This window comes from Kogia breviceps, chromosome 7 (assembly GCF_026419965.1).
Source record: "Kogia breviceps isolate mKogBre1 chromosome 7, mKogBre1 haplotype 1, whole genome shotgun sequence".
Classification (NCBI taxonomy): domain Eukaryota; kingdom Metazoa; phylum Chordata; class Mammalia; order Artiodactyla; family Physeteridae; genus Kogia; species Kogia breviceps.
Window position 1 is genome coordinate 80,813,837 of NC_081316.1, and position 24,625 is coordinate 80,838,461.

General features: G+C 48.0%; 1 protein-coding gene across 1 annotated transcript in view; it reads right to left on the minus strand.

Annotated features, from left to right (window-relative positions):
* Positions 1-24,625, minus strand: part of CLPB (ClpB family mitochondrial disaggregase) — a 146,132-nt gene that overhangs the window by 18,268 nt on the left and 103,239 nt on the right. The window contains exons 6-7 of the mRNA XM_059068738.2: positions 21,053-21,150; positions 8,576-8,690 (exon numbers count right to left, since the gene is read on the minus strand). Of these exons, the coding sequence (XP_058924721.1) occupies positions 8,576-8,690; positions 21,053-21,150 (213 nt within the window). The remainder of the gene's footprint in view (positions 1-8,575; positions 8,691-21,052; positions 21,151-24,625) is intronic.

The following is a 24,625-nucleotide window of genomic DNA, read 5'->3' on the forward strand; positions in this document are numbered from 1 at the left end:
ACCTCTCCCTTGGGCTAGGTCTCATCTCTCAACTGACTGGCTTGGCCCTCTGGAAGGCCTGGCCATGATGGGAATCCACAGGCCTCACAGGTATCTGAAGGCTGGGGATGAAGATGGAGAAGTCCCAGCCTGGTGAGAGGGAGCCCCCAGTGTCCTGACAGAAACAAGACCCTGTGGGTGGGGGTATTTGGGGAGGGGGAGATACTGTAAAATGGCAAAGGCTAGACTTCTGTGAATATTATGTGTGCATGTGTGTTGAGCCAAGGGTGAGAGAAGGGGTCATATGAAAGGAGTCACACTCTTCCAAAAGTTGGCTAAGTTGAGAATCTAGGTTGGAAAGAAGCTGAGCAAAAACTGGATTCAGGCTTCATGGGGGCGTTTGGGGAGGCAAAAGTATACAGGCATCACTCAGACAGGTGGCCTGGGGGATCAGGGTTCCCTAGGTGTCATGAACCTGAGGTTCTGATCTTGACTTCTCTCTCAGGAAGCTTCCCAGCCCACCAAGAGCTGCATGCCTCTGGGCTATGCAGTTCAAAAACACCATGGAGAATGCTGAATTGGATTACGCCAGGGGCCATCTTTTCCCCCTTCTTTTCTAATAATGCACCTGGGAGAGAGCTCTTTATAATGCCAAGCAGACTCCACTGCACAGCTGTCCCTGGTCAATTCTGCCAGACTCAGGGCATGAGTCTGGGGTGGGCTTGATCTGGGCTCCCCGTGAAACAGGCAAAATGCCAACCATTAAACAATTACAACTCTGGATATTTCTAATAATATCTGAAGAGAAAAATGGCCAAGCAGATGGTGTCCGACAGAATGAAAAATGGAAGCAGCTAGGAAAGACTGGGGAAGGCGGGCCCTGGGGTGTGTGGTTGGCAGGGTGGCTGAGGACCAAGGCTGGGCACCTCAGGGTTCTGTCAGGCTGGGGCAGAGGCTGGGGCAGACAGAGACCTGGATAGGCCCATTTGGGATGTGGCCACAGGTATTGGTGCTCTCACTGGGGACAAGCAAATGCAGCAACTTCCTCTGCTAGCACTTCAGAGTCTGTAAAGAACCTCTGTAGACATAACTTCATTTGAGGCTTGTTATGAACCCATGAGGCTGGCAGGACAGGTAACTTGATTCCCATTTTACAGACGAGGAAATATATATAAAGAAGTTAGGTGACCTGCTCAAGGTTACACAGATAAATAAATGAACCTGGGCTTTAACCCTGGCTCTGGCTAGCTCCTGAGCATGAACTGGTGCTTTAGGAGTTTAGAGAAAGGAGTTGGCTCTCCCCTACCACAACATCTCCTCATTCCCTCACCTCACCTGGAAAGCCACCACGCTGCAGTCTTCCAGTCTGGCTGGCTCAACCATTCCATACATGGTCTCAGGAGCCCGTGTCCCTGACCATATCCTGACCACTGCTCTCTGGGCTTGAGATGGTGTCAGGTCCCCTGAGCAGGCAGCTCAGCCCCTCCTCTGGCCAGTCCCATCTCTGAAAGCTCCAACAGGCTTGGCAGCCTCTCCACATGCTGAGCCAGCTCCAGGGCCTCCTTTCTGGGTTCTTCACCTTACCAGAACATCTTCTCCTGACCATGTCAACCACTACCAGACCATCCTAAGTCTCACCTGCAACAACTCTTTCCTGTTTACTCCACCACATCACATCTGCTTCATTAACTCCTATGTTCATCTATGGGGCAGTATGGTGGAGAGGGCAGGAGTTACAGGACCTAGTTTGTAGTCCTGGCTCTGCCACTTATTAGTGGATTGACTTTGAGTAAAACACTTACTGATTTAGAGGCTTGGTTTCTACATCTATACAATGGGAAGAGCCATACATGCTCAGTCAGCACCACAGGAAGATTAAAATGAGTTAATGGCTACAGTATTTTATAAATTGCAAAGAATGGAATAATAATAAAAATAATGGTAGTCATAGCAGCAGTAGTGGCAGCTACCATTAGCTTTGTTATTTTACAGATCTTTCATCCTTACAATAATTCAGAGAAGTAGACATTAACTCCATTTTACAGAAGAAGAGACTGAGGCTCAAAGAGGGGCAGTGGAACAAGTTTCATCTGTCTGTGCCCTCGTATCGGGGGTGTGTGTGTGCCCCAATCTGTGTATTCCGTGGGTGCATGTGCTAGGCATTCTATTTCCTGAGGGAGTCCTGCCCATCACTGGTTTAATGTGTGCTGACTAAATGAATTAATTCTTGGTTTTTCTGGAATCACAAGGGGAAAAGGACAGACACTTCAATTCCCATTTTACAGAGAAGAGTGAGGCCTGGACCCAAGAGTCTCTTATGGCTTCAACTGGTTACTACTACTACTACCCTTGGGTGAATAAGGTTTCCACTCTCTTCTTAACCTCTCTCCAGGGAGCCTTATTCATTTGTTCAGCAAAAAAGCTCTGTGTTGAGTGCTGGGGCACCTACAAAGAAGCCTAAAACAAGGTTTGTGCCTTTTGGTTGAATGCTGCTATGAAAACTGTGGGTTCCAAGTGGGATGGGAGCACTGGCAGAAGTGTGGGAAGAGCCATTTGTGCCTGAAGTATGAGGGAGAGATGGCCAGGCAGTCTGGGTATGAAGGGACATTCCAGAGGAAAGCCCTGGTGTGTGCAAAACCAAAGTGAGACAAAAGTACTGCCTCCTCCTCCCATGCCAGGCCTTTGCCTCCATCTAGCTCAAGGTTCCAGGGGAGTCTGGGCAGGCTGACTCATGTTTCCTGATAAGTTCTGGTGATGCAGTGAGAGAGATTTTTTTTTAACCTAACTGGAACATGTTTGTTCCATGCTTGTGCCACCTCCTAGGGAAACCTGTCCTTCAGAGAGACTCCATGGCTGAGTCATCTAAATGTCTATTAGCAATTTCCTACCTAAGCTTATAGGTTCGAGGAGCACAGCTCAAGAAGTGTCCGCTGACTGAGTGGATACTGGTGCCTTGGGTTTGGATGATGAGAGAGAGTTCTCTTCTTAGTCTGTAAGGATTAGTCTTTCTGAAGACAAACTATTGCTGCTAAGGGGTTACGTATTAAAATTGCAAAAAACAGCTTTTGTTGAGCCCACCTATTATGTGTGCCCGTGTGCATGCTGTGAGGTAAGGGATCCCTGAAGGGAAGACTGACACCCTTCCAGAAAGAGGCTGAGATCAGAATCTGTGCTGAGGAGAGGCAGAACGTCAAGACGGTCTCAGACTTTGTTCATCTGAGTTCACTTGAGTTCAACCTTTTACACACCTGTGTACCAACCCTGGGGAAACAGACCTGAATGAGAGGTAGTTCCTGACCTTGGGAGGGAGAAAGACATACAAACTGATGCCAAATGGTAAGTTCAGTTTTAAAAGATGTCCACAGGAAGCCCAGAGAAAGGGCCCTGCACCCAGGTGGAGGGCTAAGGAAGGCTTCCTGGAGGAGGCCTGGGTGTTGAGGGTCCTGGCAGGTGAGTGGAAGGGCAGGGCAGTCCAGACAATAAGAATGGCAGGTGCACAGGAGGGACACCTGAAGTGGTGAGGTGGGGAAGTGGAACTGTAAGAAGTTTTCTAAATCAGTCACTGCCTCTCTACAACTCAGGGATGACCGGGATGTATTTCTCAGATTAGAAACAGACTCCAAGGGAGGGTCCAGAAAGGTGCAGTGCTTAGGAAGATTACATTTTTGGATTAGTCAAAGAGAGACGTGGAGCACAAGACAGGATGGTGCACCTACTGTGTGCACATGGCTGATGTTGAGATTCTGAATTCGGGCCAGACCTTGGAAGAGCAGTCAAGGTGGTAGAGCTTCCCAGGGGGAGTTCATGGGCTTGAGTCAACTGGGACCAGATGCAATGGGTTCTGGGGACAGGCCTCTGGTCAGAGGGAGCGACAGGGTGTGCAGGATGACCTGCTGCCCAAAAAAAGCTTCTTGGAGCAGGTCTGGGGAAAAGGGGTTAAAGGCTGAGTAGTACAGGTGTTGTAATTAATTACTTCGCTACAGCCACATTCCTAGTATGCTTGTGAACAACTAGAAAGCAGGCTTACAGCTTCTCTTCTTTCCTCAGAGCACATCACAGAGGTGGACAAAGGGCCATACCAAAATAATTAATTTGACAAACTTCACTAAGCATCTACTTCGAGCAGAGCGCTGTGCCAGGAACTGGGAAAACAAAAATGATTCCATCATGGTCTCTGCCCTCAGGAGTCTACAGTCTATTGCTCCTGAACTGAGTTAGGCTAAGTAAAAACTAGCCCGAGTGTGGGAGATGGGCAGGGCTTGGGTGGGGAAGGGACCAGAAAAAAGAGAATTACAAGCAGAGAGGGCAGCATCAACAAATGCAGGCAGGAGATCAACACAGCACATGCAGGGCAGCAGAAGCAGCCGTTTTGTGCAGTGCCAAGTGGGGATGGGTGGGGGCAACCGAAGAGGGGGAGCAGCAGGGGTGGGCCTTGTATGCCAGGCTAGGGCAGCCACTCAAAGATTTTAAACAGGTTTTTTTTTTTCCCTTATACTTTACAAAGCTGACTCTAGCTGGGGAGAAGTGATTATAGGGAAAGAAAAGGAGGCAGAGACACCAGTGAGGAGGCCACTGCTTGGTTCGCGTGGGAGATACTGAGGTCCTGACCTGGGGCAGTGGTATTAGGAACAGAGGGGAGAAGAACAGAGAGTTACAATGATAGAACTTGATGGGCTATGAGGGGGAGGGAAGGACCAAGGAAATACCTAAGTTTCTATTTAGGAGACCAGGGAACGGTAGTGCCTTTACTGAGATAGGAACACAGGAGGCGGGTGGTTTGGAGAAGAGGGGTGGAGTCTAGCTCTGAATGGGATGGAGACAACTGCTTGCGTTTCTGAGGATGGTGGGGCACAGAGGCTCTGAGCTCCCAGGAGGTCTGCCCAGTAGAACAGGCATCCTCCCCTTCCCCATGATCAAGAACAGCTCTGCATTCTGGAGGGAGAGCCTCAGTTTCAATATCAGTGCTCTGGCTTGTGGTCTGTAGGTTGGCCCTGCTTTGGCTCCAGTGACCCCAGAAGACCAGAGAGGCCATGGGGGCCTGGGCTGTGGGGCTGGTGCTTTATCTCCTCCATTTGTAAGGCGGTAACTGTGCGCCAGCCTTGCTAGAAGCCCTGCAGCTGGGGATCACACTGATAAATTCACTGTATTACTTTGCACAAATCAATATCCCAGCACTTACCAGGGGTTGATGTGACCGAAATTGGTTTCAGTCAATTCGTGAGGGTAATAAATGGCCATTTATCAAATCAATTCATTCTGCAGCACTTCTCTGCCTGCTCATCCTCGTGGTACCCCTGGGGTGCCAGGCTCCACCCAGCCAGCCCCCAGCACACATCTGACACTAGCCTAGAGGACCCAGGGAGGTCTGGCCTACCCCCTAGATCCGCCTCCCTCTCCTGCACCTACTTCAGTCTTGAGGTCCTGAGGCACTGGCTGCTGCTTACCTGCCACAAATTCCAACCCAAAGAGTGCCTCATGCTTCACCTGAGTTGGTAGCCGAACACAATCTATTATCAGTGTGATCCCTGGCTGCAGGGCCTCTAGCAAGGTGGGTGCACAGTTACTGCCTTACCAACCCCACAGCCCAGGCCATCCACGGCCTCTGTATCCTTTCCAGCATCACTGGAGCCATAGCAGGGTCAACCTACATACCACAGGACAAAGATCTGCCTCCAGATCTGAGGGAGTTCAGGTGACAGAATGGAGCTTTGGGTAGAAGGAAGCACTCGGGGCAGACATTCTGACAGCTCCAGGAGGTGGGGAGTGGAATCATCTACTCCTGCTCTGGGCCAAGGGCAGGGACAGACAAGGTGGTGTAGGACCAGGGGAAGAGGTCAGTCTGGGGCTGGGACTAGGGATAAGTCCCGGGTTGACGGAAATAACTGTGGGCCTGACCTATAGAGCACAGTACCCAACCCTAGGTGGTAAACATCTTGAGGAAGGGGACTAGATTTTGGTGAGTGCTATCTGGTACATACTGGAAGGAGCATGTGCTTTACAGTCTGACAGTCCTGGATTTGGCTCCCTGGTACAGAGATAAGGAAACTGATGCTCAAAGAAGCTGAATGACCAGCCTGAGTTGCACAGCTGGTAAGTGGCCCATCTACGATTTGAGCCCTGGTTGATCCTCCTTCTCCCCCCAACTATTTCTGGGAGCTTCATAGCTTATGGGCTTGATAAGCTGGTGAGTAGCAGGAGGTAAGAGGAGCAGGCAACCTGCTGGGAAAGGGCTGTGTAAGAAGTGGAGGGAAAATATCATGATGGCAGCTGCAGTTCTGGCCCAAGTGGACATGAGACTCCAGCAGGATATGCTTTCTCAGATCTCTGCTAGGTCATCTGTCTCTCCCATGGGCTCCCCCTCCTCTCTTCTTCAACTCAAGAGCTCCCAGGTCTCCTTTCCCTCTACCTCAGACACAAAGTGGGGTGGTACCACCTCCAAGGTGGTGGCTGAGGGTGGCTGTCTGTATACAGACCCAAAAGGGCAGCCTGGTGTGGTCTGGGCCTAAGTAGCAGGAACTTGTGTATTCATAAAAGCTTTCCCTGGCTCCTGTGTGCACCTGCAGGCAGCCTTCTGACCTCTAGCTGGTGAGGCAGCTCTGGTCTATGGGCTCCTCTTTTTTTTTTTTTTTTTTTAATTAATTTATTTTGGTTGTACTGGGTCTTCTTAGTTGCGGCAGGTGGGCTCCTCAGTTGCAGCTCGCCAGCTCCTTAGTTGCAGCATGCGGACTCCTTAGTTGTGGCAGGCGTGCTCCTTAGTTGCAGCTTGCTGGCTCCTTAGTTGTGGCATGTGAATTCTTAGTTGTGGCATGCATGCAGGCTCTAGTTTCCTGACCAGGGTTTGAACCTGGGCCCCCTGCATTGGGAGCGCAGAGTCTTACCCACTGCGCCACCAGGGAAGTCCCTATGGGCTCCTCTTATTCACTGATGGTCAGGCCCCTGAAGAGGGGCTCACGATCCTACTGGTGTGTGAGGCATCTGGTGAATACTTGCAAAAATGAAGTTGATGACAGATATCAAGAGAAATTAACAGTCCCACTGGTGTGTGAGGATGATGGAGATTGGGCTGGGCTTGGTGCGTCACAGGGGTGACTGCCTTCATTGTTCAATGACTCCTCTAATAGGTTTCCTAGGGCTGACAAGGGCACTCCAGAATGTTCCAGAGGGGCACCACAATTTCGGACTCGTATCTCCTTTTACTGGCGAGCAGAATCTGGTACTGGCCTTGGCAGTCGCTGGGCTGCATCTGGTGGGACTAGATGCAGCACCAGATGCAACATGTGAGTGGGACTGACCACGACATCATAGGGAAGAGGTTTTTAATTTTTTTTTTTTTTTCTGGGCCAGGCCACATGGCACGCAGGATCCCAGTCTCCGACCAGGGATTGAACCTGCAGCCTCTGCAGTGGAAGCACACAGTCCTAACCACTGGACCTCCAGGGAAGTCACGGAAAGAGGTTTTTAAACTTGAGCTGAGCATCAGATTGCCTGCAGGGCCTGTTAAATCACAGATTTCTAGGGAATTCCCTGGGGGCCCAGTGGTTAGGACTCTGTGCTTTCACTGCTGAGGGCCTGGGTTCAATCCCTGGTCAGAGAACTAAGATCCCATAAGCTGCATGGCATGGCCAAAAAAATAAATTAAAAAATAACCACAAAAAACAAAACCCACAGATTTCTGGGACCCCCTGCCAGAACTTCTTATTCCATAGGTCTGGGCTGAGGCCTCAGATCTACATTTCTAACAAGTTCCCAGAGGATGCTGGTGCTGCTGGTCCAGAGACCACTTTGAGAACCACTGCCCTGGGGGATACCCCTTGTCTAAGCCAGGCATACGGTTCCACTGACCTTACCTCACCTGTCTGAGGTCACCCTCAGGGAGTCATGCACCTGAGTAGAAGAACAATAGTGAGGCCACCATCCTGAGCAGAATCTCAGTTTGATATATCTCTCTAGTGGGATCTGCATGGGGAGGAGGGCCATTAGATTTGGAGTTACACCAGCAGGCAGTCTAGCTCCCAGGGGTCAAAGTATCAGACATAAAGAACTTCTGAGGTGGAGAAGAAGGCACTCAAGACTTGTTCAGAATGTTTTCCCCCAAATTGAGCCAGCTGCTGACAAATTATACTGAAGTGTGGCAGAGTCCTGTGCTGGGAGACAGAAGATAAAAGTTCTAGTTCTGGCTCAGCTGCTATATTACTAGTGATGGACAAACTCCTGTTCCTCTCTAGGTCTCAGTTTCCCCACCTGAAAAATGGGGGTGGGGTGGGGGCAGTAGACCAGATGACGGTCAGAGTTAAATTCAAAGCATACGAAAGCAGCCTTTAGCAAATTACTGAAGTGCTCTCTCAGCTTCCTCATCTGTAAAAGAGGAATTTAATGGCACCAACCTCATAGAGTTGCTGTAAAGATTAAATGACACAACATATGCAAAGAGCTTAGAACACTGCCTGGAACATAGGAAGTATTCAACAAATGTTATGTTGTAATATTATTAGCCACTTCTCCCCAGCATGGAGACAGCAGGACTAGATGCTCATTGGGGCAGACCGCGAGCTTCCTCGCCCTTTCTGGTGCAGGACAGCATCTCGCATATACTCACCAGCACCTACTGTGGCGATGGCACTCTCCTGGCCAATGATGTGCTCCTTCAGCCGCTGCTCCAGGGGAAAGCGGCGCCGTTCCTCGGCCTCACGTTTCCGCTGCTTCTCTTGGTACTGTGGGGAGAGAGGGAAGGTGGCTCAGGAGTGCTGGGCCCAGGAGGATCCTAGTTTCATTCTATCCCCCAACCCAGGGGGGAAAAACACAGGTTTTATTCTCTGGGGGTCCTGATGCACAGCTCTGGCTCATGACCACTGGAGGCTGGCCCAGTCCTCCCCCAGCCCCTCGACCTAGGCCTCACCTCATCTTCCTACCTCGGGTGGCCACTGCTCAGGGGTCCTGCCTCACCCTGCTAGTAAGTACTGCTAGTAAATTAACCCTTGACTCTGGAGTCTGACAGAAGATTTGGTTCGAATATCGGCTCTATCACTTACAAGATGTGCTTATTACCTGGAGCAAGTTACTTTGCCCCAGTTTTCTCCTCTGTAAATTGGGTATTAAACATGATAATGTATATAGAATGTGCCTAGCATCATGGCTGATGTGCACTGAGTGCTTACAAATATAGGTTCCTTTCCTTTTCCACTTATCCTCTTTTTCTTTTTTAAAAAATTTATTTATTGATTTTTGGCTGTGTTGGGTCCTTGTTGCTGCACGCAGTCTTTCTTTTAGTTGTGGTGAGCGGGGGCTACTCTTCGTTGCGGTGCGTGGGCTTCTCATTGCGGTGGCTTCTCTTGTTGCAGAGCACGGGCTCTAGGCGTGCGGGCTTCAGTAGTTGTGGTCCACGGGCTCTAGAGCACAGGCTCAGTAGTGGTGGCACATGGGCTTAGTTGTTCCACGACATGTGAGATCTTCCCAGACCAGGGCTTGAACCTGTGACCCCTGCATTGGCAGGCGGATTCTTAACCACTGCACCATCAGGGAAGTTCTCCACTTATCCTCTTGAAAACCATTTTGGTTTTTAAACCAGAGCTACGAACACCCTCTACTTCAATGATACTGCATTTCAATTAAACACAACTATTCAGCAATTGCTGTGTGCGTGGCCCTGTGCATGCAATGATAGAGAAAGGTGGGGCAGGGGGAAGGAGGAGGATTATACCCTGCCTCCTGGGAGGTTTAGATGATACTGGGTGCCTGGCATGTGTCTGGCCTCCGGCTTGGTCCAGTTCAGAAAAGGCAGATGGAGGAGGCCCGAGCTTGGTCCTGCTGCGAGGGAGAAGAGGAGAGCCAGGCCTTGCTCTCAGGGAGCTCAAAGTTGGGCAGGGGAGGTGAGGCAGGGTCTGTACACAAATACTACTCAGACAGAATTAGCCATTTCCTTCATGGTTCCAAAGGATATGTGCCTATATCTAGCCTTGTACCTATCACTAAAAAAAAATTACTTGAAAACCAGTTTGTTGCATGTTTGTGATTCTGTCTTCCAAATCAATTATGAACCCCCTGAGGGTAGGCCCTGCCTTTTACTCACTGCTATTCCCGGCATGGGTCCTGGCACAGTGGAGGCATCTGGTGAATATTTGCAAAAATGAAGTTGATGACAGATATAAAGAGAAATTAACAGCTAGAATGGGTGGTGTAGGAGTACAGAGAAGGGAAGGATACATAAAGCACGGAACAATTCTGGGAGACAGGAGGCTTGAAGGAGCTGGAATACTGGGCTAGGTGGGAGCTGTGGGACTATCTGGAGACTGGGCAAGGAGGGGTGAGTGCGTGGGTCTGATGATAAAGGATTTATGGAGGCCAGAGGATGGAGGGTGGGTGAAGGAAGCAGGTCTTGAAGCGGGATGGAAAGACCTGGGTCTTCAGGAGGCTTCTTTCCCCTAGGGCCCCTGTAATACTGACAGCTTTCTAGAAAGCGAGCTGCCAAGGTATGGCCCTGTCACAAAAGTTGTGGCTGCAGATTGCTCTTGCAGGGAGAGTGGATGAAAAATACCTGCTGCTTGGGCAGTGCTTTCCTGTTAAGGTAGTGACCTTGACAGAAGTTAAAAAAATAAATAGCAAACAATCCAATTTTGGCTGTTGCTATCAGTCTGTAACTGAAAGCTCCCATCAGTTCTGGGGTCTCATATGGAGCAATAATTCGGCGCCGATCCCAGCGGAGCAACACTTGCTGGTTGGAATCCAGTGCGTGATCGTGCAGCTCCCTCAGGCGCCACATACATCACCTGGCTCTGCCGACTCCAGCCATATATCTGCCTCCTCCTCCCTGTCCACCCAGCCCCTCTCAGCACTTAAGTCCACTGGGGTGGAAGGCTCTGATGGTGAGATGCACACATACCTGCTGGTACAGCACTGGCCAGCGGCCTGGCCAGCTCACAGTCAGTCTGGCTGCAGAAGGAAGCTGGCCTCCAAGAGTCTGTTAGGTCTGTTTCGTCACTTCCCCTCAGGGATGGGTATTCCTGCCTCTGGGCCTTTTGCTCACACTGCTCCCTCAGCACAAAAGTCTTCTCTATTCCCACCTACCTCTAAGTGATCTCAGCTTAAATACCAAATTGTCTAAGGAGCCTGTTGCCCTGGCCCCGGGACCTCCAGAGCACTTATTTAACTGACTGTTTATGTCTCCTTACTCCACACACGAGGTCTGTAGTGACAAAGCCCATGTTTTATTCATCGCTATAGCTCCAGCACCTAGCATAGAGCCCTACTCACAGAAGAAGTCAATACATGTTGCCAACCGAATGAGGTAACTACCGTTTGTGGAACAGCTGCTGTGTGCCAGGCACTGTACTCAGCACTTTATATGTAGTGTCTCACTGAATTCTTACAATAGTCCCCATCTGGAGTTTGACTCCTCTTCTGGCTCACAGTGGGGCGCACAGTGTGGCAGAAAGAAGCAGCTTTGCTCCAGAAAGATGTGAATTTAGACCTCACCTAATCCACTTACTAGTTAGCTGACCTTGGGGAAGTTAATTCACCTCCCTGAATTTCAGTTTCCACATCTCGAACACGGTGATGTTACTCACACCTACCTTGCAGGATCCTTGTGGGAAGCTGGTGAGGCTTAAGTAAGGTGATGTATATGAAACAACTGGCAGGTCTCTGGCATACAGCAAATGTGCATGTAGAAGTGGCTACGGGAGAGACTCAAGTGGCCAGCATAGTACCTGGCCCGTGGCAGGCCTCTGATAAATGTAACTTCTCCTTTGCTGCATTTTGATAACTGATTATCTAACCCAGTGCCTTTTTTGTTTGCTTTTGTTTTGGTGCTGGAACCCTTTTAACTAATTTAATCTGCACGGAGCCCACAGATAAGGGGAACAGTTGCTCCGGCTTAAGCAGAAGCCAGAGGCCAAGTCCACTTGGATGCCCCCACTTGCCCCAGCGTGGCTCCTGAGGCTTCTCCCCCTAGGAACCCTGGGTCTGCAGGGTACAATCTCAATACCACCTGAGTTCTCAGGACGCCTCTACTGTCTGGGGTGGCTCAGCTCTGCCTGTCAATTTTCCTCACGTGGTAGAGAACTCCATATCTAGGTACTTTCCATCCATTAGTCTGTGAAGCCTCACAAAACATATCTTTTTTCCTTTGCTACAGGCAAAGCCTAACATGACATTTCCCACCACTTTGTTGGTTTGGGTACGGCCACCATGGCCTCCTTAAGTCTTCAGGGAAAATTTCTACCTCCTATAACTCGAATTCACTGTCATGATTTTAGGTTATCTTAGTATTCCTGTTATTTTCTTGGGCTATGGGAAAGGAAGGGTTCTTGACTTTTATGGGGGTGAGCATGGGGGAAAGGCTGCAATGTGATCTGGCTGGTTTCTCAGGAGCTTTCTAGATGGTACTGGGAAAGATTCAACCTATGGCTTAAATCTGAGCACATCCTGATTCTAGCATACTCCCTCCCAGCCTGAAGCCCTATATATCTCCTCAGAGAAACTTCTGAAACTGGATCAGACTTTTTGATAAAAATGTACAGGACGATGGGATTAAATAGGTAGAAGGTTACTGCTTCATACTCTTTTCCTAATGCTTATTAGCACAGAGTTTATATTTAAAAATATGTTGAATGAATGAATGACTTTTTAAGGCATTAGCTTTGAGTTCAGGCTTGTGGAAACCTAACCAGTGGAAGAACCTAGGAAAGGAAAACACTTGGTCTGTATATATTCTATTCGGGGGAGAAGAGAGAGAAGGATGGGAGAAGGTACTTGGTAAGGGTCTATGAATGTGGGCTAGTGCTATTCCCGGCTTTCTGAGGAAATGGGGAAGAAGGTTACAGGGACTGAGGTCAAGGTCCTGCTTTGACAGGATTCCACTGGAGAAGACAGGTTAGATGACCCAGCCTGCAAAAGTAGGGGGCACTGGGCTGAGAGGCCCAAGAAGCTACCCAGGAGAGCAAGAGTGGGGGAGTGATCATCTTCTTAATAAAAGCCACATGCAATTAGCTTCAGAAGCCCTCACCTGGAGCCAGCAGCAACCAGCTCCCTATGCTGCATCTCGGCTGGATAATCATGGCCACTGGTTTCCATCATTCTTGATTTAATATGGCACCCCTCCTGGCTCTGAGTGCATTTACAGGAAAGGCCTGGGAGGCCGAGGTGAAGCCTAGCTGGGCTCTCGCTAGGAAGTGGGCGGCTGGGCAGAGTGGCTCTGCAGAGGAAGGTTACAGGGAGAAGGGGTATGGCAGCACACCTACTGTTGGGCATTCCTCAGGAACAGGTCTGATAATAAACCTGGTAGTACATTCACTGATAGAGGAGCTAGGGTAGGGGTGGTAGGCAGAATGAGACCCTGGACAAGAACAGGATAAGCATGGAAGAGGGAAGAGAAGAGAGGCCAAGCTGCAGTTTGCCTCTTGTGGGAGGTCAGGGCAGAGCCTACTGGCTGCTCACACACTCAGATATGCCCCATCTTCCTGACTCCCTGATCCAACCCCAACTTACATCATAGTCAGGGCTTCTACCATGCCCTGAAGCTGTGGGGGACAGACAGGACTGGGTGCAGAGGCCAACAAAGGGGACCATGGGGCAACAGACGAGACTATGGGGGCTGTGGGATGATGGCAAGAGTCCTGAGAAGTGGGGTGATGACAAGAGGAGCCCAGGGGGTCCAACAAAGGAGCCTGGAAAATACAGAGCAGACAGGAGAGGAGATTGGGGGACAAGAGGGGCACCTAAGGGACTTGAAAGTCTCTTGAACTAGCTCAGAGCCCACATCCTTGTAGAGGAAAGCTGGGTACAAAGCAGGCATCAGACTTGAGGACCACTCTGTCAGCATCCCAGATTCCATTCTCCTCTCCTCCAGTCGATCCTCCTTTTGCTGCCAGAGCCATAATTTTAACATGTAAATCAGATCATGTCATTCCTTTGCAAATAGCTGGGTTGATCCAGAGACAAGAGTGGCGAGAGAAGGTTAAGAGGCGCAAGGAGTGGCTAAGGTGAGAAAATGGGTTATGTTCTCCTCAGTCCATCACATCAGGAGGCACGTGATGTTCCTGTACCTGTGGCTGGGGATGTTAATTTTGATCACTTGGTTAAGGTGGTCTGTGCCAAGTTTCTCCATCATTTTTCCCTTTGTAATTAATAAGTACCTTGTGGGGTGGGACTCAGTGACTACAAAAATATCCTGTTACTCCTCAAACTTCCACTCACTAGTTTGAACATGGACTGATGAGTCTTGCTTGATTTGGGACCAACTGTGCTAATTCTCACAGCCCTGCGGAGTTCAGAGGATCTCCTCCCTCACTGTCCAGAGATGAAGTAATTAAAGCAGGGTCCCACTGGTAGCAAGTAATAAAGGCAGAACACTAACCCTCGTATTCTAACTCCAGTGCCTGCACTTTCCACCCTAGAGATAAGAAAAGACCTGTTCTTGCCTTCAGGAAGTTCAGAGCCTATTTAGGAAGATGAGACTTAAAATACAAATTTCGTATCCCTACTTTTAGCATGGGGCTACCTAACAAATTTACTGAAAATAAACACCAGAGGGTGTCCTTGCCAGAAATGCATAATCTGAGTTGAATCATAAGCAAACATTAGACAAATCCAAATCGAGGATGGTCTACAAAATAACCAGCTTGTACTCGTTAGAATGACAAGGTCATGAAAGACAGACTGAGGAACTGTTCCAGATTAAAGGAGACCAGGGCTTCCCTGGTGGCGCAGTTGTTAAGAATCTGCCTGCCAATGCAGGGGACACGGGTTCGAGCCCTGGTCCAGGAAGATCCCACATGACGCGGAGCAACGAAGCCCGTGTGCCACAACTACTGAGCCTGCGCTCTAGAGCCCGCGAGCCGCAAAACTACTGAGCCCGTGTGCCACAACTACTGTAGCTAGCACGCCTAGAGCCCGTGCTCCACAGCAAGAGAAGCCACTGCAATGAGAAGCCCACTCACCGCAACGAAGAGTAGCCCCCACTTGCCACAATTACAGAAAGCCACGTGCAGCAACAAAGACCCAAAACAGCCAAAAAATAATAATAAATTAATTAATTTAAAAAAATAAAGGAGACCAAAGAGACATGAAAACTGAATCCAGCTTCAGATCCAGAATTTTTTTTCTTGTAAAGATAATTATTGGGACAACTGGTGAAATCTGAATAAAATCTATAGATTAGTTAATATCAATATTAATGTTCTGATTTTGAGGATTATACTGATGTTATATAAGAAAATGCCCTTTATTTTTTAGGAAATTCATACAAGTATTTAGGGGTAAAGGAGTATCGAGTATATAACTTAACTCTCAAATGGTTCAGAAAAAATTATACATATATCTCTTTATATATTATTTATATATACATAAGTAATAAAGCAAGTGCAATAAAATGTTAACAATTGGTATTATGGGTGAAGGTTTATGGGAATTGGCTGTACTATCTTTGAAATCATGTAAAAGTAAAAGTGAAACAAATCAGGACAATGCTTACCCTTAGGGATGGGTAGTGACCCAAAGGGAGTATGATGCAAATGAGTGCTTGTAATAGTCTATTTCTTGATAGGTATATTCAGCTTGTAAAAATACAGTGAGCTGTATACTTATGTGTACTTTATACAAATATGTTTCAACAAAAAGTTTTTGAGAGTTAAAAGAAGGGACTTCCCTGGTGGCGCAGTTGTTAAGAATCCGCCTGCCAATGCAGGGGACACAGGTTTGAGCCCTGGTCCGGGAAGATCCCACATGCAACAGAGCAACTAAGCCCCGTGTGCCACAATGTGCGCCTGTGCTCTAGAGCCCACGAACCACAACTACTGAGCCCACGTGCCACAGCTACTGAAGCCCGTGCACCTAGAGAGCCTGTGCTCTGCAACAAGAGAAGCCACCCCAATGAGAAGCCCGCACACCGCAACAAAGAGTAGCCCCTGCTCACCGCAACTAGAGAAAGCCTGCATGCAGCAACAAAGACCCAACACAGCCAAAAAGAAAGAAAGCAAAAGCCTGTCCCAGTAAAGCATGGAGTGCTGTGTTTGGCCCATGGAGAACCTGTAACGAAGGTCCAACGGTGCTGTCTGAGCCATCTGGGCCAAGCACAGAGCCAGGCATGCGGCACAGTGGCTCTCGAAATGAGATGCAAAGCAGGGAGCAGATTGGGCAAGGCAGGGAAGGGATATCTCTTCACCCTAAGGCAGGAGGAACATAACCTTCTTACCCTCCTGTATACCTCACCTGTTCTCTCCTGACAGCTTCCTTCAGATCTGATGGGAGCACCCAGGCTTGCAGCCCAGAATGCAGGGCTCAGGGGAGCACTGCATCCCCAGCTACCCCTGAAGCAAATGAAAAAATACAGAGATAGGAAATGTGCTTGTGATTCTGTCACTGGGATATGCAAATAAAATATATATGATAGGCCTATCTGCTTAATATTCCTGCCAATTCATTCTCTGGATGTGATTAAAATGAGCAATAAATTCCTCGTGAGTCTCGGTGGAGTAAGGATCTGGGAGTGGAGACGCGGGCTGGCACCAGCACGTCCCCCTCAGCTGAATATTCATCATGGAATAGCTCCCTATATTTTTGTTTTATCTGCCATCGTGTGCACAGAGATATATTTCTACCTCTCCTTCGTCTCTTAGTTAAGATGTGCAAATGGTCTAAGCTTTAAGTATTAAACTCTCCAGCTAGTGAAATCCTTCAAAGTGAGATCACAGTTATCTTCTCTACGAAGCCTGGCCTGCTCATTCTGCCTGGAGGTGATCCATGCTTTCCTGGGGCCCCCACAAACTCTGTGTGGACCCCTCCTAAGGCACAAGTCAGTCTGTGTGTATCAGAGCTAAGAGCACCTGCCTCTCCCCATCTTCCTCTCCCAACAGCCAGCTCAGGAGACAGGAGCTGGGCTTCATCCACCTCTGGATCTTCTCAGGGGGCCCAAGGGGGCTTCTGCACACAGAGAATGCTGAGAGAACTGAGCAAACCAGTCATGAGGAGAAAATTATTTAGGCCACCTAAGGTGACAGAGATTATTAGATAAGTGACACATTTTAAAAGGCAGAAGAAAATTAAAAATTAGGCTTTGGATAATTCTAAAATGAGAAAATCATCAAGAAATAATAAGTGAAAAAAGCAGATTCCAAATATGGAACTAGGATCATAACTCATAACACCTTCAGGACCAAGCAGGAAATACACATGTCTGACAGGCAAGCACATAATACAATAGGAAATAGGCACCTGTGGCTGGAGAGTCCACGCTCCAACCTCTAAGGCATTATACTCACATTAAAAAAAAAAAAAAAACTGAGTTGGCAAAATAAAACATGGCTGCCAGTTTGAGACCCCTGGGGTTTATACAGTAGGCTACTAACCAGGTTAAAAAAAAAAAGACCACTTATATAAATATATATAGATAGGGTCCAAAAAGGCAAATGTAGTATCATAAGAAGAAATCTCTAATTCCTATCCCAATAGTTACTAATAATAGCTTGATTTTCTAAAGTCACCTGCTTTATTTCAGATTCAGATTTCTCATTTGTATAATGCGGGGAATAAGAGCTGCTTCATGGCTTTGTTACAGGATTAGAAAAAATATATATTAGAACACCTGGCAGAGTGCCTAGATGCACTTGATAAATGGTACCTACTATTATTATAAATAATTAAGAACATTAATAGCAGTTATGTTTAGGTAGTCAGGCTATCAGGCTAAAATGTTTTTAACTGAGATTCAGCTCAGTTGACATCTCTTCCAGGAAGCCTTCCTTGATCTCCCAGGCAGGATTAGAAGCCACCTTGGCTTTCCACGGTCCCTGTCCCTGGGCTTCCCTGGGACTGATGACTCAGTGGTATCATGCTTTACTTGCCTGTCTCCTCACCAGATTGGGACCTCCTTGAGGGTTTCACCCAGCTGTCTTCTTTCCATCTAGCCGAGAGCCTGGCACACAGATGTCATTCATAAATATGTACTGACTTATTTAATTCTCTTCATTTTACTCTCCAAATTTTCCATAATGGGAAAGATGACATAATTACAAATTTTCTATAAAGAGCTCGTATCTGACTATAGAGGTAGGTGAAGGTGGAAGAGGCTGAGCTGGGTGGCAGGGGGATGCCGGATGGAAAGCAGGGGAGGAAGATAAGATCAGAGTGGTGGTAACCTGTGTCTAGACAAAGAGCCAGGAGATGAGGTCTCAGGTTGGAGCCTCAGCACCCCTCCAGGCCTGAATCATTATGTTACTGACATGGGGCCTGAACTCAGAGAGGAGCAGCTGCTGCTTACTTACTGGCAGAGGGAGACAGAACCCAGTCTAAAGCAGTGTTCTTCCCCTGAAACTCTTCCGCGCAATTTTGAAAAGGCAGTTTTTTGCAGCTTGGAGGAAAAAAGCAGAGCAGAAAGAATGGGTGACCATGGAGATGCTGAGCAACTAAGAGAAAGACAACGCTGCTGACATCCAGGGAGAGGTGAGAGTGGTTCACATGGGTAGAATCTGAGGGGACTGCAGAGCAATCAAGTGGAGGTGCTCAGCAGACAGGTGAGCATTTCGGAAGGAGGAAATCCAGACTGTGTAAAGGGATCAAGTGCAGAGAGGTGACGACAGAGAAAGTCTTCCAGCTGAGAGGTGACAGAACCCCTGGGCTGGCTCTGAGTGGTCTCCTAGCCTCTAAAGGCAGCCCCTTCCCTGGGTCACAGCTCTGTGAGGGAGCTCCTCCTGCAGCAGCCATCCAGGAAGCCTGGCTCTGTCCTAGCCCTAATACTGAATTAATTTCCTCTCCTCCCATCCCCTCACAGTCGTCCCTGTGTCTACGTGCAGTCTCTCCTTTCCGGGCCAGATGCCCCATTGCCTTCGGTCTTTTCTCATGGCACAGTTCTGCTTGCCTCCTTACTGCCTCCCTCTGCACAGATTCTAAGAGCTCAGTCTACTCAGAAGGTAGCATCTGCAATTGCCCTCTGTGGTCCAGAAGGATCTGACTGGCACAGAGGATGCAACTGTCACTTATTCACTCGGGACACCAGCATTGTACTGATGTGGCTGACATCAGGCCATTTCTTGAGCAGCCAAATTTTGTTAAGGGTCCCTCTGCAGCCCTAACCCTTCCACCCCCTCTGGCACTAAGCGGTCTGTTCTCCTGCTTTACATGACTAGACCAGGGCCTGCCCTATGTCACACCACCTGACAAAATATGGGTACTTTTGGCCAAGTGCAGCGCTTGCTCTCAGGGGACAGTGGTTTGGCCTGAAAAGGGAGATACTGATGGGGATGCAGTCCCTGAGGTGAACTGAAACAGTGCTCAGGGATTTCCTTACAGCATGGGGGAAGCTGACCCAACTATAGGACAGGAACATGGGATTAGTTCTGTCCAGTGAGTTGTGAGTGGAAGTTAAGGGTCCTACTTCCAGGCTGAGCAGTTAGCTGCAGATGCAAGGCCCTTCAGAGCACTCTCTCCTCTCTATAAGCAAGTGGCAGTATTTCAGAGGGTGGCTGCTCTGCCAGTCAGGTCCCTGAGGACCTAGGATGAGCACAACCCCCCTCTGCTGACCTTCATGTGTAGCATGAGGTAAAAATGAATCTTTGCTGTTTTAAGCCTCCGAAATTTTGGGTTGTTACCATAGCATGACCTAGTTTATCCTGACTGCTACACAGACAATGGTATTTTGAATGGAACGTTAGAAACCACTTAGTCACAATGTTTTCATTTCACGAAGGTAAACTGATCTTCAAGAGGGGAAGCGCTCACCCGAGGTCACCCTGTCAGTGAGTGGGGGAGCTGGGATCACAGCCCCTGTCTTGTCTGTCTCAGTCTGGTCACCTAAGTGCTCTTACTCAAGACACAGAGAGTATGTGCCACTAGGTGGGACCTGTCACTCTTAATTATCTCAAAGCACTTCGGCCAGTTTGCCAACAAGAGACTCCACGATGTTGGAAAGATCATAAGACAGAGTCAGAAACCAAGCCTTCCAGTTCCAGTCCTGCCAGTGAACCTACTATATGACCTCGTGTCCAAGTCTTAGTTAGTTTTGACAGTAACTCACACTGGGACCAAAGGCAAGTCACACCACATCCCTGGGCTCCAGTATCCCCAGGAGGAAAAGACGTCATTTGATTTAGGTTTCAGAGATTTAAAATGTGTGCCCACAGCACAGCCTTCAGGGAGGTTACCTGGGGTTAGGGACAGTCTGGTGGGTGGGGGCACTGGGCCACCTCTCCTTCAACGAGAACAGGTCTATCTTCCTCTGCCTTATTTGTTTAGACTTTGATAAGATTTCCCATCACCGGACTTGATGACTTCTCAGATCCCTGCCAGCTCTGAGATTTGTGGTTCTAGTTCTTGGATTCTGCCAAGCATTTTCTGAGATATAGTTGGGTGGCTGACAGGAGCAGAAGGCAGCCTGTTTTTAGAAAGTTCAAAAGTCTGGTTGAGAAGATCAAATGAAGATGGAGATTGTTTTGGCTCAGATTCTATACAAGGCTCTCTGGAGTGTGTGGAAGAGGTCAGGGAATAGCTCTAGAAGGAGTGATGATGGGAAAGGATTACTTGATGAGGCTAAAAAATACATGAGGCCTGAGGAAATAGTAGTTAGGCTGAAATTTATGTCTTGCTATCCTTCCTCCTATGAAAAGGAGCTGGAAGGTCCATTACCTCAAAAACTGAATTTGAAAGTCCTCAGAAGCCAGAAGTGGCCCAGGCCTCTTCCTGGTCAGGAAGAGGGGCAGCTTCCTATTCTTGATGAGAGTGGGGGTTGGATTTGAATTTAAATAGACAATAATCCCCTAAGGAGAAGTGGCCCTTGGTGTGGAGCCTGACATAATTTTTTTTTTTTTTTTTTGCGGTACGCGGGCCTCTCACTGTTGTGGCCTCTCCCGTTGCGGAGCACAGGCTCCGGACGCGCAGGCTCAGCGGCCATGGCTCACGGGCCCAGCCGCTCCGCGGCATGTGGGATCTTCCCGGACCGGGGCACGAACCCGTGTCCCCTGCATCGGCAGGCGGACTCTCAACCACTGCGCCAGCAGGGAAGCCCCACACTAGCCTGACATAATTTAATGAGTGAAAGACCAAATGCAGCATGGAGTGCCCACGGCCTTCTCCTTTCTTTGAGACTTACCTTGGCCTCAGAAGTCCTTAAAAGCTTCATCACCTCCCCTTCTCGAGCATAATCCAAGGGTGTGTGTCCCATTTCATTCCTCTGCAGGGGATTAGCTCCTGGCAGGAGGAGAAGGAGAAATAGAGCCTCTATGAGTGATCAGTGGGCTCTTGGCCTTCCCTCAGAGGTGGCTTGTGCCTTGATTTCAGTGTAGGGAATGCCCACAGAAATATGGAGCAACAGAAACCTAAGAGATTGAAATACATGTTAAGCTACTCTGAGAGAGGAGTTCTCAGTCCTCTCTGACACAGAGGTCAGGGTACTGAGGCTCCTACATGGGCATGCACATGTGCAGAAACACACCACCCACGCAGAGAGGTGCCACCCACACAGATATGCTATACACACACACAGGTGTGCTGTGCATACAAAAATACACACAGCCAAACATGCTAAAAAAGACACCAAACATGCACATAGATTAATACACCCCAACACCAATGCATTATTCATTAAAATGCTTGCATTATCAAATTTGTTTGTACACAGATGAATATTCATTCATGAAAAGCATATAAAAATCTAAAGCACAGAATATACCAAATAACAGTGAAAAGGCCCCCTTCTTTCTGCTCTCTGCCTCTCCCTCTCCTTAAATGCTCTCTTCCTTCTGGACACTTCCTGCCTACCAGAGTCAGCTGAGTCCTCTGGTCATCATCAGCAACCTGGCTGTGCCAGCCCTCACCGGTGCTACTTGTTGGTGAGTTTGTGCACTCGGGCAGGCATTTCCTCCAGTCATTAGTTCCTATGATTTGAAGACAAAGAACTTTAAGTATAACAAAAAGAAGAGGCTTGCTGGGGGCCATGCATCTACCTTCTCTCACTTTTAAGTGCCGGAAGCTGATGAACCCTGAATAAAGCGTCCACTTGGTGAAAAGCCTTGTGGATAGGCAGTCGTGGAGGAAAGGCTACTCTAACCCCCATGCTATCAGAATCTCCTTCCCAAAGCCTAGGTCTGAGCACCTCACTCTCCTCTTCAAAAACTGTGCATTCCATTCAATTTTCCAAATCTTGAATGAGTGGGGCCTGGGAACATGGAAGACTCACATCTGGCCCTGTTCTAAAAGCACTCCTCTCAAGAACTATGTGTTAAATGGAACATTAAGATAGTGGTCAACTAGTATTCCTTGATCTTCTTTTTTGCTAGGGAAGTGTTGTCTAGAAGTAAAGAAGGGTTAAGACACAGTCCCTGCCACAAGGGTATAATAAGTTGGCTGGGGACACTAAATACACAGGTAAGGCCGTGTCACCATGAGGCCTGGCTCAGGGGGATGTCCAGCCACTGTTTGTTGATGGACAGTAAAAAATCAGTGTTTCTCAATTCCAGGCTGAGGAAACATTTATATCATGATATAAAATCATTCCTACTGAAACTCTCTGCTTCTTAAAAAGGACTATAAACTTACTGACAATGGCAAACATTCATTAAGCATTTACAAGTGGCTGTCTGCCTGGGCTGCAGAGAAGAGGTGTGGGAGGACGAGGGGAAAGGAACAGAGAGCAGAAAGTATGATCCAGGCCAAGGAAACTTATTGTCAATAAGAAAAATTAATACTTTTATACATGATCCTATTTTCTAATTGAAATTAGTACAAAATATTAATATAAATAATCTTTACTACAATATAATTCACATACCATTTAAAGTATACAATTCAAAAAAATAAATATATAATTCAGTGGTTTTAAATGTACTTACAACATCATACATCATCACCACTATCTAATTCCAGATCACTTTCATCATCCTGAAAGGAAACCCCGTCACCATTATCAGAGACACTCCTCATTCCCCTCAATCCCAGCAACCATTAGCCTACTTTCTGTTCCTGTATTTGCCTACACTTGACATTTCATATAAATGGCATCATACAACATGTGGTCTTTTCAGTCTGGCTTTTTAAATTTAGCATGTTTTCAAGGTTCATCCATGTTGCAGCACGTGTCATTCACGCTACAACATGAATGTAGGAATATAGCACGTACTTCTTTCTTTTATGGTTGAATAATATTCCATTCTGTGGACATACCCCATTTTGTTTACCTATTCACCAGCTGATGAACATTTGAGTTGTTCCCCACTTCTGGCTATTATGAATATGTTGCTACAAACATCTGTGTACAAGTCTTTGCATGGACGTATGTTTTTCATGTCTCGGGTATACAGCTAGAAGTGGTGATGATAATAGAATAATAGCCACTGGTATTTACTTACTATGTGCTAGGCACGGTACTCTGTACTTTATATATGTTATATCATTAAATCCTTACAACCATCCTGAGGGGCAGGAATTAAATTCCCATGCTACAGACATGGAAACTGGGCTCAGAGGAGTGAGATAACTAGCCAAGGTCACAAAGTTGGTTATTTGTTTGGAGCAGGAGTTGAATCCTGGTCGTCTACAATTCTCCACACTCCCACCAGGGCAGCCATGACACACCACTGGTGAAAAATCATTCTGTGGTTTTTTATTGCTTACAGGATAAAATACAATCTTCCTAATAAGGAGGGTGCCTGCGTTCTTCCTAACTAGCAGGCAGGTCCTCAGAGACTCAGTTGGAGCCTCATTTTTTCTTTCAATTCTGTTGGTGCTTACTGGGCACTGTGTATCACGGCCCTGTATATAGGAAGATGGGGGATTGCCAAAGCCAATGAAGAGTTTTCTTTTTTTACATTTCTTGACCACTCTGTAGCAAATGATATCTTGGCCACTCTCTCCTTTGAGTTCTAAAAACCACTTTTCAGGTTTTCCTCACACCTCGTGACCGTTCCTTCTCTCTTCTGCAGGCTCCTCTTCCTGTCTTAAGATGAGGTCGGGCTTCCCTGGTGGTGCGGTGGATAAGAATCTGCCTGACAACGCAGGGGACACGAGTTCGATCCCTGGTCTGGGAAGATCCCACATGCTGAGGAGCAACTAAGCCCGTGTGCCACAACTACTGAGCCTGCACTCTAGAGCCCGCATGCCACAACTACTGAAGCCCACACACCTAGAGTCCGTGCTCCACAACAAGAGAAGACACCTCAATGAGAAGCCCGTGCACTGCAACAAAGAGTAGCCCCCGCTCGCCGCAACTAGAGAAAGCCCATGCTCAACAACGAACACCCAACGCAGCCCAAAAATTAAAAAAAAAAACGATTAGGTGCCACCTAGAGTTCGAGTCTAGGCACAATTCCAGTTCTCCAGAAGCTAATGGGGACCAGAGGTGACCATGCAACTACAACTCAGGCCAAGTGTGATCAGTGTGCCGAAGGAGGGACAGCAGGACTATGGAGGCTCAGGAAGGAACACAGCACTAAGGGGCTTGTTCACCTGGCCTGGTTTTCCCAGCCCACCCCTGTTCTCTTTGGTGCTCAGCACTGAGGACTCGACGGGCAGTGGCAGACATCATCTTCCCCTTCCCCAAAGCTCCTGGACCACAGCTAGGGAGGGCCGAAAGAGAGCTACAATCATGCAGTGGAAAGGCCTCTCCTTTCTCAGGTAGCCTCAGGGAGGGCTCTGTCACTAAATATGGACTAGAGTGGAAGGGGGATGA